The 20,283-nt window shown below is 47.9% G+C and overlaps 1 protein-coding gene across 3 annotated transcripts in view; it reads right to left on the bottom strand.

Moving 5' to 3' along the window:
* LOC137437456 (radial spoke head protein 4 homolog A) overlaps positions 1 to 20,283 on the bottom strand; it is a 55,364-nt gene that overhangs the window by 22,093 nt on the left and 12,988 nt on the right. For 2 of the 3 annotated variants that reach the window (XM_068131793.2, XM_068131794.2), the window contains exons 4-6: positions 13,051 to 13,215; positions 6,640 to 6,815; positions 6,300 to 6,461 (exon numbers count right to left, since the gene is read on the bottom strand). In XM_068131793.2, the coding sequence (XP_067987894.2) occupies positions 6,300 to 6,461; positions 6,640 to 6,815; positions 13,051 to 13,215 (503 nt within the window). The remainder of the gene's footprint in view (positions 1 to 6,299; positions 6,462 to 6,639; positions 6,816 to 13,050; positions 13,216 to 20,283) is intronic. The other variant, XM_078766848.1, reaches the window with a different exon arrangement.

The following is a 20,283-nucleotide window of genomic DNA, read 5'->3' as shown; positions in this document are numbered from 1 at the left end:
CGTCGGACGGCGGTGGGTCCCATGTCGCCGCTGCGATGCGCTGTCCTGCGGCGGAGATCTTGTCGGCTTCTCTGGCAAGGGCCCGGGGATCTGTGATCGTCGTGCTTGCCAGGGCGAGGCGTACCGGGTTAGGCAGCTGACGGAGGAACAGCTCCCGGAACAGGAATGCCGGAGAGTGCTCGCCGAGCAGTGAAAGCATGTAGTCCATTCGCTCGGAAGGGTGCGTGTCGCCGAGCTCGGGCAGGTCGAGCAGGCGCCGTGCGCGTTCCGCCGATGGGAGGGCGAAAGCGTCGAGGAGAAGCTTCTTAATCGCGCCGTATTTGTCAGCGGCTGGCGGGCTCTCGAGGAGGCTCAGGGCGCGGGCCGCGGTGGCCGAACCGAGCGCTGCTACCACATGGTGGAAGCGGGTGTCGTCGGCCGTGATGCCTCGCAGGGCGAACAGGGAATCCGCCTGTGCGAACCAAACCGCCGCGTGAGCCTCCCAGAAGGTAGGCAGTTTAAGGGCGACTGCCGTGTCCATGTCGGTAGGTCACCAATGAAGGAGCTGGGGCTCCCACGTCGATCGGAAGAATGGACGCGACAAAAAGCTGGAATTCATCCGAGTTGCTTTAATCAAACCAAACACTCAGGCACTCTAAAAAGCCCGTTTATCGGGCAGCAATATATATACATATTATCCCGGAGCGTTTGCCCAGGAAAGGCGAGAGGGGGCGTGGCCCAGCGTCCTGGCTGCGGCCTGGCAAGTTGAGGGCGAGCCTGCCCGGGCGTCCCGACCGAGGCCTGGCAAGTTGAGCGCGGGCCTGCCCGGGCATCCTGGACGAGCCCGGCATGGTGATCGCTCCGCGTCCTTGATAGGTGCAAGGCGATTGTGAAAACCCAGCGGTAGCCGCTACAATAGAACACTTTTCTTGTTTTTGTTTTTTTTACAGCTTTTAAAACCTATATTTTATTTTATTTGAATCATATACCGGTACACACCCGGACCCGGTGTGTACCCCGGTTTAGAATAGGTACATCGTATCCCTGCGTGTCGTAAGAGGCGACTAAAAGGGTTGGCGTCAGGAAGGGCATCCGGCCATAAAAACATTGCCTCAAAAAGAGAACCATGACAATTACGACTACATATGGGCAGGGTACAGCCCGAAGTACCCCGTGGGGGAACCCACTCTCTCTCGTCAAAACTCAAGGTGGGGAACCCGATCGAAGCAAGGGTGGAAATCATTCCATTTATGACGACGAAACATCTGATGCCCGACGTGGAGATGGGTTTCTGAGATTTGGGACATGGAATGTAGGGACAATGACAGGGAGATCAGGAGAAGTGGTGGAAGTATTGGTCAGAAGAAGAGTGGACATATGTTGTGTGCAGGAGACGAGATGGAAGGGAAGTGGTGTGAGAATGGTGAAGGGTAGGCAGGGACAGAAATACAAGTTTGTGTGGCAAGGGTGCCCAGAGGGCGTGAATGGTGTTGGTGTCCTGTTTTCTGAGGAATTTGTAGACAGTGTGGTGAGTGTGACTAGAGTGAGTGAAAGGTTGATGATGGTGAAAATGATGATTGGAAAGCTCTTGGTGAACGTCATCTCGGGATATGCTCCGCAGGTTGTTCGGAGCGATGAAGAGAAGGACAAGTTCTGGTGTGCGATAGAGAAGCTGATGGAAAACGTGAAAGATGAGGAAGTTGTTGTGGTAGGAGGAGACCTAAATGGACATGTGGGAAGGAGTATGGATGGTTTTGAGGGAGTTCATGGGGGTTAAGCCCCAGTCATACCGGATTTGAGTAGCCACGAATCGCCCCGATCACCCCCGATCTGGCGATTCCCCACACCAACACGACTTTTCGGCAAGATCGGCTGTAAACTTTCCCACAGTCATACCAAAACACCCCTGCCACGACTCCCGTACGATCGCGCCGTGACTGCCGTGCCGACAAAGCCCGATCCGCCAAGTGCGCGGAAAGATCGCCACAAGTCCTAGCCCGTGCCCACACGTCTCCGCCCCGATCCCACTACGACGGCACTACGACCTCACTACGACCGCAGTACACACGCGTACGTGCCCACCCGTCCGAGCCCGACTGCGTGGCGGCCGTCCTTGCCCTATATAAGAACGGCCAAGAATCACGCCGACCTAACTACGATCTTAAAATTCAGACGACGCTAATTCACGTTATTTTTGTATGTCGTTTATATAAATCATCAACTCCAAGCCTTCCAATGATGCCGCCAGCCAGGAAGAGGGGGGGGAGGGGATCCAGGAAGACGTGCACAATCACGCGGCCGCCGTGACCAGCTTGGATGTGATCGATGTGACCAGCTTGGAATCAGGAGATGAAATGATTTCGCCGCCGGGGATCGCCTATATATACCCGGTCTTGTGACAGGTCGTACTGGCGCCTACTGGTGCTTACTGCATGCTTACGGCAGTCGGCGGAGTCTTGTTAATTCGTGAGAGATCGGCAATGATTGTGAGTCGTCGAACTGCTGCGCGAACGTGGTCGGGACGGATCGGGGCAATTCTTGGAAGATCGTGATGGCAGTCGTACGGCGTCCATGTGAGGACATACGGCGGTCGTATCAGTGCTTGCTGGATGCGGAGCGAATCATGGCAGCCAAGTTTCCCGACCGCCGCAAGACACTCCACGACCATTTTCCCGATGCCCACACGCGCCCATACGACACCCTCCAGACAGCAGCAAGAGTTTGAAAAACGCCACGAATCGCCACGATAATTTTGAACAGTTCAAAATTGTCGGGGCGGCTTCCCGTCTCGACCCGAACTGCCAAGTACACCCCCGATCATCCAGGAATCGCCAGGACCCCAATACGATCTGGCCAAGAATGTCGCCCCGATCTTAGGTCGTGGCGAATCGTGGCCTGAAAATGGCCGGTATGACTGGGGCTTTACAGATATGGTGTGAGAAATGGAGAAGGTGAAAGGATTTTGGAGTTTGCTGATGGAGCTGATTTGTTGATTTGTAATACTCAGTTCCAGAAAGAGGATAATAAGCTTGTTACATACACGTCAGGTGGGTCGACGACAACCGTTGACTACCTGCTGGTGCGTCGGCGAGATAGGGGGCACCTCCGGGACACAAAGGTGATCCCGGGGGAGGAGGCTGTTTCACAGCACCACTTGGTTGTCTGCGACATAAGGGTGAAAGGTGTGAGGAGAGCTCGGCGGGTGAAGTACCAACCGAGAATGAAGGTGTGGAGGTTGAAAGAGGTGACAGTAAGGGAGGCATTAAAAGAGAGGCTGAGTATGGTAGAGGATGATGTGGTTGAGCTTGAACGTGGTTGGATGTCAATGAAAGATAGTCTGTTGGGAGCCGTTGGTGAGGTATGTGGATGGACAAAAGGACCACCGAGGGACTCGGAAACATGGTGGTGGGATGATGAAATTGGAAAGAAGATTGACGAGAAGAGGAAGAAGTTCAAGGAGTGGCAGAAGGCGAAGGGTATGGGGGCAGAAAAGGCAGAGCATGAAAGTTATAAGGCAGCCAAGAAGGCTGCAAAGAAAGAGGTAGCAAAGGCACAGGAGGCATGTAGGAAAATGTTCGGAGAACGCTTGGATTCGGAAGAGGGTCAGCGAGCGGTATTCAGGATTGCAAAGCAGATAGCAAAAGAGAGGTGTGATGTGATGGGGGTGAGTTGCTTGAAGGATGAAGTGGGACAAATCGTTGTGGACCCAGATGGAATTAAAGGAAGATGGAAGAGATATATGGAAATACTGTTGAATGCAGAGAATGAATGGGATGGCAATATAGAGAGTAACCCAGTTTTAGGACCGGCAGAGAAGATAACCGAGAAGGAAGTTGAGGAAGCGATAAAAGCAATGAAGAGTAGAAAAGCGGGAGGGCCGACGGGAGTTGTGGGAGATATGTTGAAGGCAGCGGGAAATTGGGGTGTGAAGAGAATGACAGAGATCTGCAATCTGGTGGTGAAAGAAGGCCGCATTCCAGTGGACTGAGAACTGAGTACCCTCATCCCTCTATACAAGGGGAAAGGTGACCCTCTGGACTGTGGCTCGTATCGAGCGATAAAGTTATTGGAGCATGGAATGAAGGTATTGGAAAGGGTGTTGGAGAGGAGGATAAGGAAGAAGGTGAAGATCGACAAAATGTAGTTTGGATTTATGCCAGGAAGAGGAACGACAGACGCGCTTTTTATTGTGAGACAGTTGCAGGAGAAGTATATGCAGAAGAGGAAGAAGTTGTTTCTTGGGTTTGTTGATCTGGAGAAAGCATTCGATAGGGTTCCACGTGAAGTAGTGACATGGGCATTGAGGAAGTTAGGAGTGGAGGAATGGTTGATCAGAGTATTGACGTCAATGTACAAAAGAACACGCACAGCTGTAAGGACGAAGGACGGGAACAGTGGTGAGTTTGAGGTGAAGGTGGGAGTGCATCAGGGGTCGGTACTAAGTCCACTACTATTTGTAGCTGTGATGGAGGTGCTGGCTCAGAACGTAAAGGAGGGTTTACCGTGGGAGTTGTTGTATGCAGATGATCTGGTGTTGATTGCAGAAAGTATGGATGGACTGAAGGAGAAGATGAACAAGTGGAAGGAATGTATGGAGACAAAAGGTCTGAAGGTGAATATTGGAAAAACGAAGGTGATGGCAAGTGGTAAAGCATGTGGTGAGGAGGAAAGAACTGGGAAGTGGCCATGTGCTGTGTGCAGGAAGGGTGTCGGAGTGAATTCCATTCAATGTACAATGTGCGCTGAGTGGGTTCATCAAAAATGTAGTGGTTTGAGAGGGTCATTAACCAGTATGGCAGCTACATTCAAGTGTAAGGTGTGCACAGAGGGAGCTGCAGATGGAGGAAATGTTGAGTTGGATCTTGGAGATGGCGTGAAGCTGGAAGGTGTGAAAACATTTTGTTACCTTGGAGACATGCTGAATGGAGAAGGTGGATCAGACTCGGCAACGGTTGTTCGAGTGAGATGTACATGGAAGAAGTTTCGGGAACTGAGTGGCGTGCTGACGAGGAGGGGAGTGTCATTGAAGCTGAAGGGAAAGGTGTATGCTGCATGTGTGAGAAGTGTTATGAATTATGATTTATGGGAGCGAGACATGGGTAATGAACGTAGAGCAGCAACGAAGGTTGGAAAGGGTGGAAATGCGAACGGTTCGGTAGATGTGTGGAGTATCGTTGAGAGAGAGGAAGACAAATGATGAATTGCGAAAGATGATGGGAATAGAGCCTGTGATTGATGCTGTGAAGAGAAACAGGTTGAGATGGTTTGGTCATGTGTTGAGGAAGGATGAAAGTGACTGGTTGAAAAGAGTGATGGAAATGAATGTAGAAGGAAGTAGAGGACGGGGAAGACCGAGAAAGACTTGGCTGAAGATGGTCGAAGAAGAAATGCGGGCAAGGGGGTTAACAAGGGGAGATGCAGAAAATGGAGAACATTGTCATGGGGACCGCAAGGCTAACCCCCGCTCTTGCAGGGAAAATGGCCTTAAAATGCCTGTTGTTGTTGTTGTTGTTGTATATACCGGTACACAAACACTGTAATACATAAATTGCCGTCTTGGCACGCTCCAATTGCAGAACTCGGACGAAATAGTCCGACATTTTACACCGTGTTGACCAATAAAATGGGCCGCTTGTCCTCTCAACGTTGGACATATCGAGATTCAGACAAAATGGTGGCTCATAGGAAATATATATACATCGTGCTCGGAAACGCAAAGCAAGAGTTGAAAAGCCCCTTCCCATGCATGTCCTGTTACTCAAGACTGCGTGGGGTAAGGTGTTCTATGATCTCTCTGTGTTTTTTTTTGTTGTTTTCATTCACAAGCATCTTTACACATAACCTGGCTGGTTACAATCAGCGATCACGCAACTCTGTAAAATATCACCATTCATATCTCTCTCTCTGATCCCGTCTGATGTCCGTCGTCCTGAAATAAACTGCTTCACTCTTTTCCACAATCCCCTGCGGTAAACGTAACCGAATTAGGTCTGGATGTCTTTCAATGTTGATCTCGAGTTCAATGCAAAGTCTAGGATGTACACGGAGAATGTCACCTGGATCCTTATTCTATTCTTAAAGCCAAATATGAAAATTCCCCGAAAAGCTGTTAAACAAAGACAAGTTCTCGTAAACGTGTGCTAACCTACCTGAAGAGCCGGCACGACTTTTTAATGATACTGTGACGTAAAGATTCATTGGAATAAGTGATGTGCTGGTTATGCAATTTATTTGCTGAAATCGATTTATCTCTGACATTTACCTGCAGTAAAATCAAAAGAAGAAAAAGGAAATGCTATAAAAGATTGTCCCGTTCCCACCTGGGGCAATATATACTGGGTATGGTGTACCCAACTGCTGAGAGACTCCACCATTTCCCCGATCTCGGGCTCTTCGTATTCTGGATTCTCCATTATTTCGTTTTGTTCTTCCTCTTCGTCTTCTTCTTCTTCTTCAAAGTGGTAGAATCCAAGAGGGCTCACCTGCAGCCAAAACCAGGTGCATGTGGGGACATCAGCGTGGGACTGTGATGTCCAGATGTAAAGAGAGGTGCCCCAGGCCACGCCACGGATAACGTGATACTCACCTGTACCCCTGTACCGGTACAATAATGGCGACTTTGAAGAAGGTTCAGTTGCCACGTACACACCGGATATTTACCTGCGTGGCGGCTGAGATGCGTGCAATTTGTGCTCGCAGAAGGTGCTTTTCATTTCCGGCGAATGGTGGGTAGCTTTCCACGGGTGCGTTCAGTTGACCGGTGAATAACCTTTTGATGAGACGTGCCGATACGATGTCTGAAGGCCTCACCAAGGGCAGACGTTCCCACGGCTGTCCTGGAGATGCACAACATCGCACGGTCCGCACCACCAACCACGATTCAAGTTATACACCACCTTCAAGCTCTCCAGACGTCCAATGCATTTGTCGCCCTGTGTATTTTCCATATCAGAGAACGTTCACAGTAACACTCTGGGTAAATTGATGGGTTTTATAGTAACTTTGTCAACAAATGCGCTACTTATACACATTCACTCCAAGCGCCATTGCTCAGATTAACTTTTTTGTAATATTCCAAAATGCATGAAAAATGGGAAGTGGGTGCGGGTATGGTGTCCCCATCATGTACTGGTGGAAAAACAAACCAGGGATGCTTTGAGTTTGTACTGTGAGGTTTTCGCGTGGGAAAGTCTCGCAATAAGCTCGAACCTGTATCGGCTCAATTGGCCATGAGTCGTGATTACGCGATACGCGGGCTGCCCCGCAGGACCATGTTTCCTCGTTTGACCCCTCACCCCTCCCTTTTGTAAACCCTCCTCTGTTCAAACCTCCCCTCAGTACCCACTGTGCTGCAAAAGTTGAATCTCCCATTTGAGCTGCGTGGCGTGGCGTGCTCTCCTCTCGCGAGATCTCACGCGATCCCGATCGAGTCCTAAGGACATGTACATGTTGTACCGTATATGCTATCTATCTATAATTCCAGTAATCTCTGTGTGTATGTATGTATGTATGTATGTATGTATGTATGTATGTATGTATGTTTGTATGTCTGTATGTCTGTGACCGCTGTTTCTCGACAACCACGGGTCCGATATACTTTAAACTTGCCAGGTATATTGCTGGGGACCCGAGGATGTGCCTTTTCAAGGTTTCATATTAATCGGACAAGTAGTTACCGAGCTATGTCCAAAAAACGATTCAACCAATCAGAGAGCAGCGAGCTATCACGTGTGCCGAACGTGCCGAACAGACTCTGCCTCGGACGGCACATTTGAGAGCGTATTCATTTATTTCACGTTGGCAAACTATGTTGGCGTTAAACTATGTTTTAAAACTAATTAAAACTAATTTGCGATTCATCGTAACTGCGATTTGCGACCTTCCGGACAGTGAAGACTTCACTTCCGGCAGCCAATCACAGAACGCGTTGTTGCGTAGGCGTGGCCGATGTGAGAGCGAGCCGAGCGCGTGCGCCATTACGGTTCGTAATTCGATTTCTTCCGGAGAAAATAATAATTTCTCGATTTCTTATGCGCATTATTTCTCCCAGAGCGAAGGGCGGAAGCGAAGAGCGTTGTTTTTTTTGTTTACGGGCGTACGGGCGTACGGGCGGGGTAGAGCGTACGGGTAGCGTTTTTTTTTTTTTTTGGCAAGGAACGGGCACCCACGTACGGGCATGCCCTAGTTTCACACAATGCGGAACCAAACGGGTTTGTCTCGATCATTCCCGGGCTTTCGGCGACTGTTACACAAACCACACATGGAGTAGGAGCTGCATTACATTACAGGATTAGAGGGGCTGCTTTTTTTGACGTGGGTGATCACGCTGTGCATGGGGGTAACACATGCTCGAGCAGCTAAGGATGTTATACTGGTACAGTAAGAGATACACGGGAGAAAATTTACAATGAAAGAAAGACACGTCGTCCCTCTCTTCGATCATGACCACAATGTCATTGCTCTTTTTGACCAAGACCTCGTCGATCATGACCATGACCATTCCCGCATCCCTCTTTTGGACCATGACCACAACAACGACCTCAACCCTCACTTTGACGATCTCATCCCTCTCTTAGCCTGTGATGGCATCCCTCTCTTAGCCTGTGATGGCATCCCTCTCTTAGCCTGTGATGGCATCCCTCTCTTAGCCTGTGATGGCATCCCTCTCTCAGAATATGATCTCATCCCTCTCTAAGACTATGATCTCATCCCTCTCTTAGCCTGTGATGGCATCCCTCTCTTAGACAATGATGTCATCCCTCTCTTAGACTACGATGTCATCCCTCTATTAGACTATGATCTCATCCCTCTCTTAGCCTGTGATGTCATCCCTCTATTAGACTATGATCTCATCCCTCTCTCAGACTATGATCTCATCCCTCTATCAGACTATGATCTCATCCCTCTCTCAGACTATGATCTCATCCCTCTCTTAGACTATGATCTCATCCCTCTCTCAGACTATGATCTCATCCCTCTCTCAGACTATGATCTCATCCCTCTCTCAGACTATGATCTCATCCCTCTCTCAGACTATGATCTCATCCCTCTCTCAGACTATGATCTCATCCCTCTCTCAGACTATGATCTCATCCCTCTATCAGACTATGATCTCATCCCTCTCTCAGACTATGATCTCATCCCTCTCTTAGACTATGATCTCATCCCTCTCTCAGACTATGATCTCATCCCTCTCTCAGACTATGATCTCATCCCTCTCTCAGACTATGATCTCATCCCTCTCTCAGACTATGATCTCATCCCTCTCTCAGACTATGATCTCATCCCTCTCTCAGACTATGATCTCATCCCTCTCTCAGACTATGATCTCATCCCTCTCTCAGACTATGATCTCATCCCTCTATCAGACTATGATCTCATCCCTCTCTCAGACTATGATCTCATCCCTCTCTCAGACTATGATCTCATCCCTCTCTCAGACTGTGATCTCATCCCTCTCTTAGCCTGTGATGGCATCCCTCTCTCAGACTATGATCTCATCCCTCTCTCAGACTATGATCTCATCCCTCTCTCAGACTATGATCTCATCCCTCTCTCAGACTATGATCTCATCCCTCTCTCAGACTATGATCTCATCCCTCTATTAGCCTGTGATGGCATCCCTCTCTTTGACGATGATCCCATCTCTGTCTTGACCATGAACACCACCTCACCCCCTCTTCGACCACGACCCCAACTCTCCCTTCCAACTTCCACCACAAGCAAGACCTTGATCTCGACCTCAACCCTCACGATGATTATGACCAGTGCCGTGTATATTGAGAGTCTGGCCAACTGAAATACTGGCGCCATGTTGCATACCTAACTTCGCGCGCTAGCACTACGAGGGAATTGATGTTATTACTGTTTGGTCGCAGATTTAATGAGGAACAACTAATTCAAGTTAAAGTGACGTGTTGTTTGTTATTGGAACAATAAAATCTGCAAGCGGCATCGTTTATCCACACGAATTGTTTGCCTGTCGCGGCACACGATTTATTGTCGGCTGCATACAGCATACTGATACATTTTATTTCTCTTGGCATGAAATTGTAATTTGATAAAATGGAGCTTGAATACTAGTTTTCATCTATTATCTGGAAACGTAACATACAATATTCCCATAATGCTACGAAAGCACAATGTCTATTATTTTATTCATTAGCTTGGGTTCACAAATGTTGTTATAACTTGACTCGCACCATAATCAGCAATAAAAAAGTAAACAGACTCAGAGGTACATTGTTTATTTGTTATTCTTGAAGAAATCCGCCATTAAACATTATAACCTTGGTGATATATTTAGATAAAATAGATATATATATATCAAATGTGTACGTGTATATACATATATCCTATTTCAATTTCTTGACAAGCGCTCACATTGCCATACTTTTGCTGCCATGCTCTCCGGTCATAACCTTACGTTGTGTTTTACGGCTGTGTGCTTGTCCTCTTGCAAAAATATACAAACCGACAGGGAAGAATCTCACTGACGGGCGGTTTTTGGCGGTTATATATACCCGAAACACTGCATATGTACACGAAAAATGTTACAGGGAATATGTATAATATATATATATATATATATATGGTTGACTAAATAAATGTTAAGCTCACCAGAGACCTAATACACACGTGTCGTCACTTTTGATTTGAAACCAATATATATTAAGCGATTTCACTTACCGAACATAAATATGAGAAAGGTGATGGATTCCATCCAACTCGGCGTATTTTAACCGCCCAAATAGCACTTCGTTCCTTGTCTCGAGGAAATCTGTGCATTATACGACCTTGTCCTGGTCTAACAGAACATCCCCAAGCGGCACAACACACCATATTGGTTGATTTTATTGAAATATTACTCAAATGAAATATGCAACGATACCAAGCAATGGCATGGAATGGGTGCAGCGGGAAAGCTGCTCGGCTGAGGTGGTATGCAAAATGGCGCCTGTAAACCACGTGACGCGGGCTCGACCAATCACGGCGGTAGTTGAGCAGATCAAAGGCTGGCCAGACTCTGTTAATACACGGCACTGATGATGACGACAACACTCGTGCTGTTTTTTTTTTTGTTTTTTTGTTGTTTTTTTTGTATACAAGATCGAGGCTCGTGAAAGAGCTAACATTAATCACACAAAAAGACAAACCGACACACAAAACACAAAAAACAAGGGGAGCGGTAGACAAGATGGGGAGAGAGGGGGAAGGACACAAAAGAGAGGGGGAAGGACACAAACACAACATTTGAGAGCAGGGACATCGGGAGGACTTGGGGGGAGGTGGGAGAGGATTAAAACATATGAACACTGCAAGGACTCTGGGGTGAATTACCGGGGGTAGAAAAGATCAAGGTTTTCGATGGGGGAAGATAAGAGATGGTGAACAGCTGTTTTAAAGACCTGGAGGGAGGAGTGGGATTGAAGGGAGTGGGGGAGTTTGTTCCAGAGGCGGGAGAAAAGGGGAATGAAAGAGTGAAGGTGAGCAGAGAGCCTAGACTTTGGCAGTTTAACCAGAAGAGGGTTGCAGGCAGATCTTGTGCGACCTGAAGGAATATTGGGGGGACAGAGCACAGAGAGAGCTGGGGGAGCAAGGCCGGAGAGGAGTCGGTAGAAGACAGAAAGACCACCAACCTGCCTGCGGTGAGTGAGTGAAAGGCCCTCGGCGTTGACTACATCGCAGGAGATTCCAATGATTCTGAAAGCTTTGGCCTCAACAGCGTGAAGCCGAGCAAGGTGTGAGGCAGGAGCACCAGCCCAGAGGGGGGAACAGTATTCCATTGAGCTGCGGATGAAAGCCTTGTATGTGGTGAGGAGCTCAGGTGTGCCAAGGAAGGACTTCGCACGACGGAGGATGCCCAGTCGGCGACTGGCTTTGGAGGCCAGCTTGGAAATGTGGTTTTCCCAAGAAAGATCATGGCAGATAGTGAGACCCAAAAGCTTGAGTGACAGAACTTCTTGGAGAGGATTGTTGAGAAAGTAGATGGGAGGGTTGTCCAGTCGGTCCTTTCGGAGAGACATTGTAAGAGTGTGAGATTTGTCAGGATTGAAAGACATGTTCCACTTGTTTGACCAGTCTGTGATTTTGTCCAGGTCTGCAGAGAGTGAGGAGGCTGCAGACTGCCGATCTGAGGGATGAGGAATGGAGCGACAGAGAGTAGAGTCGTCAGCAAAGAGATAGAGAGGATTTTCAAGAGAGTCAGAGAGATCATTGATGAAGACCAGAAAAAGCACAGGGCCCAGAACACTACCTTGGGGAACTCCAGCCTGAACAGGAAGAGGAGATGAGAGAAACCCATTGAGGGCCACACGTTGACTACGACCAGAGAGGAAGTCCGCCAGCCATGCGTGGAGATTTCCATGGATACCAAAGGAGGAGAGTTTGGAGAGCAGAAGCAGAGCAGGGTGCCAGACCGTATCGAAGGCACGTGAAATGTCAAGGGAGACAGCTCTAATTTCCTGTTTGGCGTTGAGGACCTCCATCCATTGTTGAGAAAGCAGAAGCAGCATGTCCAGAGTAGAGTGACCAGGTCTGAAACCAAATTGATGATCAGAGATCAAGCCATTGGAGAAGAGGAAGGATTTAATATCTGAAGCAATGATGGATTCCATGACTTTGCTGATAATTGGGAGAAGGCTGATTGGTCTCCAAACTCGCAGTTTATGCTCCAAACTCGCAGTAGCATAACTATCAGTTCATTTAATGAGAAGCCACCATGGTGCTAGAGGGGATTGGGGAGGTATAAGCCCATATCTGCTTATTGAGTGGACACACCCAACCTTCAGCAATCATCCCGCCTAGCTTCTAGCAATTTAACTCTTCTCTACTGCCAATAACACAACAATAACTCTCATAAGTTACACGATAAAACTTCAATGATTGCAATGCCCAATGCAAACTGGTTAGTCGATCATTGCTGCACAAATACAAGTCCTATGGAACCAATTCCACAACATACCAGCATATTTTCATGAATTTCCAACCTTGCAGTCACTCTGATTGTACAAAATAACACCGTGAGATACAGCATTGCACTGCAAAACACACCAATTATTACATCTGCACCTGGTTCACTGCACACAAAGTAGAGATACTTGTTGGCCCCCGATTGGTATGGCTCCTTTGGGATGGACAACGGTGCTTTGTATTTCGATTTAGGGAGTTCGTCATTCTTATCCTCCTCATTTTCTTCTGCAATTCCATCTTTCTCTGGCATCTCCATCTTTTCCTCTGCCAGCATGAGATGTGCACGCACCAAACAAAGCAGGAATACAAATTAATGATTATCTCTCATCAAATGCTATGAATGATTACTGTCTTTGTCATTTGGAAAACTGGCCTGCTCAGTAACTTACACAAATATATATATATATATATATATATATATATATATATATATATATATATATATATATATATATATATATATATATATATATATACAGACTTGGCATTTAATGTGGAATATTTTTTTGTGGGGGTGAACTTACTTTTCAAGATGACTTAGAACCAAAAGTTCATTGTAATTATGTTGAAATTATTCTAGATTTTGTTAATGTGACCTTTAAAAGAAACAAAAACCACATTTGACATTTCGAAGCAAATAAATTGATCCTTGAAAGTGATGTAAACTGATATCGAACTCAATTCACGGACAGTACTGTGTTAAACTTCTGTACGTTTTCCAGAAGTATCTCTTTATTTTGCACATTAGCCAAAAAAAATTTCAAAAAAAACAAAAGCTAAATTATGACTGGGATTACGGACAGTAAAATTACAGTTCAGTACTTCGTGTAACCCCCACGAGCATTCAGGAGAGCACGTACACGTCAAGGCATGCTGTTCACGAGATTTGCCAAGGTTTGGACAGGAATCGCTTGCCATGCAGTGACAATAGTCTGCTGCAATTCATGCACAGAGGTCGGCTGCTGGTCCAAGTGGTCGATTTGACGCGTTAATTCTGCCCACAAGTTCTCTCTCGGATTCATATCCAGGGACATGGCAGGCCACTCCATATGCTCTACACCACGGTCAGCAAGAAAGTGTTGGATCATGCGAGCACGATGAGGCCGTGCATTGTCATCTTGGAAGACAAAGTTTCCTCGAAAGGCTGCACGAGCAAATGGAAGCAATGTTTCTTCCAGAATGACCCTGTACTTGAACTGGTTCAGGTTTCCATTCAGAACAACCAGGTCAGTTTTGCCCCCTGCATGAAAAGCAGCCCAAACGGTCACCCCACCACCTCCAGCTTGGACTCTTGGCACTATACAATCTTCGTTGTGGGCTTCATGCACTCGTCTGCACACTCGGACGCGGCCATCTTGACGATAGACCAGAAATCTAGACTCGTCACTGAAGGTCACGTGATTCCAGTGTCCTGGCTGCCATTGACGGTGCTCTCTGGCCCACTGCAATCGGCGCTGGCTGTGTTGTCTGGTCAGGCGTGGCTTTCTCAGGGGACGCCTGGCACAATAGCCTGCTTGAACCAGTCGTTGGTTGACTAGCCTTCTGGATACAGGCACATTTGTCAGTTGCTGCCACTCGACCGATTGCAGTGGGCAATTGCAGTAAGCCGATTAGCTGACTTGGTACGGCCATTGCAGACTAACCGGTGCAGCTGGCGATCATCTCTCCTTGTGGTTCTGCGTGGACGTCCTGGCCTCGGTATTGGAGTAGGGACACCCCTCTGAGCATTTCGTTTCAGGATCTTTGACACCTGACCTTGAGTGATGCCATACTGCCGAGGAATAGCATGCTGTTTCATGCCAGAATTTCGTAAAGTCACCACTCCATGACAAACAGCATTGTCAAGTTGACAGACCATCTACAGAGGAAGCGGCAATAACTTTTGTAGACGTGCAGCAGTTGTTTTCCACTAATACAGAACGCAACAACCCTTATATACCCGATTGTGAAGCCAATCGTCAAATGTACCTGTCCTTACATTTTGTCACGCCACCTGTGATATAATCCTGTTATTGACTTCTTGCTGCGAAAGACATTCAGTGACATGGTTCTTTCAACAAAGACATCACCGAAGGGTAAAATAAACTCACCAGATTGATATACTGAGTTCAGAAAGTAAACCCAAGTCAAGAAAAAAAAAATATTCCATATTAAATGCCAAGTCTGTGTATATATATCTATATATATAAAGCAGTAAAGTATGTTTGTTTGTCCTCTTATAACTCGAGAACTACTCATCGCAGAGAAAACCAAAGACATATTCAGAATCAGTACATCTCAGAGCAACTACAGCACACCTTAAATTTAAAAAAACTTCGGGTTTTAAAATTAGCGTATTAGTGCAGAAGCGCTAGCAGAAGAGTGAGGGAATCGAAGGGAGGGAGCGCAGCGCTCCCTCTAGCGCTTCGCAGCGCCAGCGCTTCTGTTAGCGTAATTAGCGTATTTCGGAACGTTAATTTTTCAACTTCATTATTCGGAATCAGTACATCCCAGAGACACTTCGTAATGTTAATTTTTCAACTTCATCCGATTGACATGGGACCAACGGCATGTGACAGAGAGTAAAACATACATGCTACATTTATTTGACGACAATGTGTTCCGACTTCCGGGTTCGTGCCGCCAACCCTGTTAGGCGCCTCTTGCGGCACACAGGGAATTACCAGTGAACTGGTACTCAATTTGCCGACCGCGGTAGGATGACAGGCTGAGTCAACCCCCCTGGTGTTAAGGGGGAGGAGGAGGGGAGGGGGAAGAGGAGGGGAGGGGAACGGGGGGGGGAAGGGGGAGGGGGGAGGGGGAAGGGGGGGAGGGGGAGGGGAAGGGGGAGGGCGGAGGGGAAGGGGGAGGGGGGGAGGGGCCCTTCTTCCCCCGGGCACCCCCACACCCTCCCCTCCCCCCTTCCCCCTCCCCCTGTTCCCCTCCCCTCCTCCTCCCCCCATTCCCCCTCCCCCCCTCCCCCCGTTCCCCTCCCCTCCTCTTCCCCCTCCCCTCCCCCGCCCGGCAATGCCGGGTACTTCTTCTAGTATATATATATAGAGATATATGTATATATATATATATATATATATATATATATATATATATTTTTTTTTTTTTTTTTTTTTTTTTTTTTTTTTTTTTTTTTTTTTTTACGGATCCGGGGGACGGAACTCCCCTTACCGACGGGGGTTTAATCCCCTCGTCTTTTTAAGCTGGCCGTCCGACCGGTCCTGGTACTTGTAACGCTCTTTTGCGGGGTGGGATTGATCAGGGTTATTGGTCCAGGTATTAGCCCGAATACCTTTATCAATCCCTCCGCAAAACAGGGAGAACAGTACCGCTCGAATCCCGGACAAGATGGTATTTGCCGAGCGGTTTAGCAATCCGGAATCCGAGCCGTTAGCAATGGAATAAACCCGATTATAAGCGGTTCTGCCGAAATCACACCATAGGTACTCAATTGGGAAAAGACAAAGACGATCGGACGAGAATGAAAACCAAGCATAAGGAGGAACAGGTATTTATTATGAATTATGTACAAAACCAAAGAAACCAAAGGAGAAAGGAACGAAAGTAATTTACAGTGAAGAGGAAGAAGACACAACGCAAATCCTTACACAAGCTTAATTATGGAACCCCAGACAACACAGACAGCACAAACTCATGTACATGAATGGGGAATTGCAGGCAGGAATGACCAATACATCCCCCAAACCAAGACATCCGCAAAACTAACACATCCTCCAAACCAACTCATGCGCCAAACCAACACATGAGCCAAACCAACACATCCACCAAACCAACACATGCGCCAAACCAACACATTCGCCAAACCAACACATGCACCAAACCAACACATTCGCCAAACCAACACAATCGCCAAACCAACACATTCCCTAAACCAACAAAGCACCAAACCAACACATCCGCCAAACCAACACATTCGCCAAACCAACACATTCGCCAAACCAACACATGAACCAAACGAACACATGCGCCAAACCAACACATGCGCCAAACCAACACATCCCCCAAACCAACACATTCGCCAAACCAACACATCCGCCAAACCAACACATCCCCCAAACCAACACATCCGCCAAACCAACACGTGTGCCAAACCAACACGTGTGCCAAACCAACACATGCGCCAAACCAACACATTCGCCAAACCAACACATTCGCTAAACCAACACATGCACCAAACAAACACATCCGCCAAAACAACACATTCACCAAACCAATACATCCGCAAAACCAATACATCCCCCAAACCAAGACATCCGCAAAACTAACACATCCCCCAAACCAACGCATGATGCAAAACAACACACCTGCCAAACCAACACATCCGCCAAACCATCAATGATTGTTGTATGCAGATGATCTGGTGTTGATTGCGGAAAGTATGGATGGACTGAAGGAAAAGATCAACAAGTGGAAGGAATGTATGGAGACAAAAGGTCTGAAGGTGAATATCGGAAAGACGAAGGTGATGGCAAGTGGTAAAGCATGTGGTGAGGTGGAAAGAACTGGGAAGTGGCCATGTGCTGTGTGCAGGAAGAGTGTCGGAGTGAACTCCATTCAATGTACAATGTGCGCTGAGTGGGTTCATCAAAAATGTAGTGGTCTGAGAGGGTCATTAACCAGTGTGGCAGCTACATTCAAATGTAAGGTGTGCACAGAGGGAGCTGCAGATGGAGGAAATGTTGAGTTGCATCTTGGAGATGGCGTGAAGCTGGAAGGTGTGAAAACATTTTGCTACCTCGGAGACATGCTGAATGGAGAAGGTGGATCAGACTCGGCAACGGTTGCTCGAGTGAGATGTGCATGGAAGAAGTTTCGGGAACTGAGTGGCGTGCTGATGATGAGGGAAGTGTTGTTGAAGCTGAAGGGAAAGGTGGATGCTGCATGTGTGATAAGTGTTATGATTTATGGGAGCGAGACATGGGTCATGAATGTAGAGCAGCAACGAAGGCTGGAAAGGGTGGAAATGCGAATGGTTCGGTGGATGTGTGGAGTATCGTTGAGAGAGAGGAAGACAAATGATGAATTGCAAAAGATGATGGGAATAGAGCCTGTGATTGATGCTGTGAAGAGGAACAGGTTGAGATGGTTTGGTCATGTGTTGAGGAAGGATGAAAGTGACTTGTTGAGAAGAGTGATGGAAATGAATGTAGAAGGAAGTAGAGGAAGGGGAAGACCAAGAAAGACTTGGCTAAAGATGGTGGAAGAAGAAATGCGGGCAAAGGGGTTAACAAGGAGAGATGCAGAAAATAGGGCAAAATGGAGAAGATTGTCATGGGGACCGCAAGGCTAACCCACGCTCGAGCAGGGAAAAATGGCCTTAAAATGCATGTTGTTGTTGTTGTTTTTAAGTAGAAACCCTTTAGGACACGAAATGAGCATTCAAAATTTTATATACAGTAGTGATACCTTGTGAAGCAATATAAAAATATATAAAACAACACAGAACAACCCACAAACAACAACAACAACAACAACAGCCACGATAAGAATCCTTCCTGTTCAGGCTGGAGTTCCCCAATGCAGTGTTCTGGGCCCTGTGCTTTTTCAGGTCTTCATCAATGATCTCTCCGACTCTGGAAAATCCTATCTTTTTGCTGATGACTCCACTCTCTGCCGCTCCATATCTCATCCCTCAGATTGGCAGTCTGCAGCCTCCTCACTCTCTGCAGACCTGGACAAAATCACAGACTGGTCAAACAAGTGGAACATGTCTTTCAATCCTGACAAATCTCACACTCTCACTATGTCTCTCCGAAAAGACCGACTGGAAAACCCTCCCATCTACTTTCTCAACAATCCTCTTCAAGAAGTTCTGTCGCTCAAGCTTTTGGGTCTCACAATCTGCCGTGATCTTTCTTGGGAAAACCACATTTCCAATCTGGCCTCCAAAGCCAGTCGCCGACTGGGCATCCTCCGCCATGCGAAGTTCTTCCTTGTCACACCTGAGCTCCTCACCACATACAAGGCTTTCATCCGCAGCTCAATGGAATACTGTTCTCCCGTGATGATCGGGAATCTCCCGTGATGAAGCTAACTCCGAGGGCCTTTCACTCACTCACCCGCAGGCAGGTAGGCGGTCTTTCTGTCTTCTACAGACTCCTCTCTGGCCTTGCTCCCCCAGCTCTCTCTGGGCTCTGTCCCCCAAATACTCCTACAGGTCGCACAAGATCTGCCAGCAACCCTCTTATGGTTAAACTGCCAAAATCAAGACTCTCTGCTCACCTTCACTCTTTCATTCCTCTTTTCTCCCGCCTCTGGAACAAACTCCCACACTCCCTTCAATCCCACCCCTCCCTCCAGGTCATTAAAACAGTTGTTTACCACCATCTCTTATATTCACCCATTCCGTTTCCGGTCCGGTCGTGAGAGGACGCTGGCGTCACTTGCTCGCCGCTTCTCTGACTGGACCATTGTCCGTATCTTGCTTTCCTGGTGGTCGTGGCGGATTTTTGGCCATTGAGTCTGCCCTCTGCACGGTTCCGGCTCTGCTCTGCTGCTCCTGGCTTCACCTGCTCGGCTCCTTCGCTGTTTCCTCGGGCTCACTCTCGTGGGTTGTGCCCATTGTTTGCAGCGGCGGTGGTGGCGGTTTGCCGCCGTGATCTTGATTAGCGGCGGCGGTCGTTTGCCGCTGCATTTGCCGCTTTGCCTCCTCAACCTTGGCCTCGTGCTCGTCTCTTCGCTCCTGTCTGCCCTCTGCATGGTCCCGGCTCTGCTCCTGGCTTCACCTGCTCGGCTCCTTCGCTGTTTCCTCGGGCCCACTCCCGTGGGTTGTGACGATTGTTTCGCCTCCTCACCCTTGGCCTCGTGCTCGTCCCTTCGCTCCTGCTGGCATGGCTCTGCGGTACTCCGCCGCAAGGCTTCTCCTGCTTAAAACCCGCTCCACCCCATCATGCATCTCTGCAATCAAATCGAATGGACTCCTGCGTCGACCCAGGTACATTCACCGTGGCTCCGGTCGTAAGTTTGTTTATTTACAATCAGGTCACTCCATCCCCATCCTCTGGTCGGCTCAGTGCACTCCCACTCATCGTCCCAACACACCTGGTCACAACAACGCACAAAATCGCACCTCCTGTCTGCGAACCCTGGCCAAATCACCTGGATTCATACCCGCCGTACAAAACAACATCAAGCTCACCCTGTTCAATACCCGGTCCCTCAACAACAAATGCCTCATCCTGAACGACTACATCCTGGAAAATAAACTGGACTTTCTCTGTCTCACTGAGACCTGGCAACAACCACTGGACTACTACACGCTCAACCTCACCACACCCAATGGATATTCTTACATCAATAAACCACGCTCGGAGGGCCGAG

The sequence above is a fragment of the Myxine glutinosa genome, chromosome 12 (assembly GCF_964187855.1).
Source record: "Myxine glutinosa chromosome 12, kmMyxGlut1.1, whole genome shotgun sequence".
In the NCBI taxonomy this organism is placed as follows: Eukaryota; Metazoa; Chordata; class Myxini; order Myxiniformes; family Myxinidae; genus Myxine; species Myxine glutinosa.
This window is presented reverse-complemented; position numbering and strand designations above follow the sequence as displayed.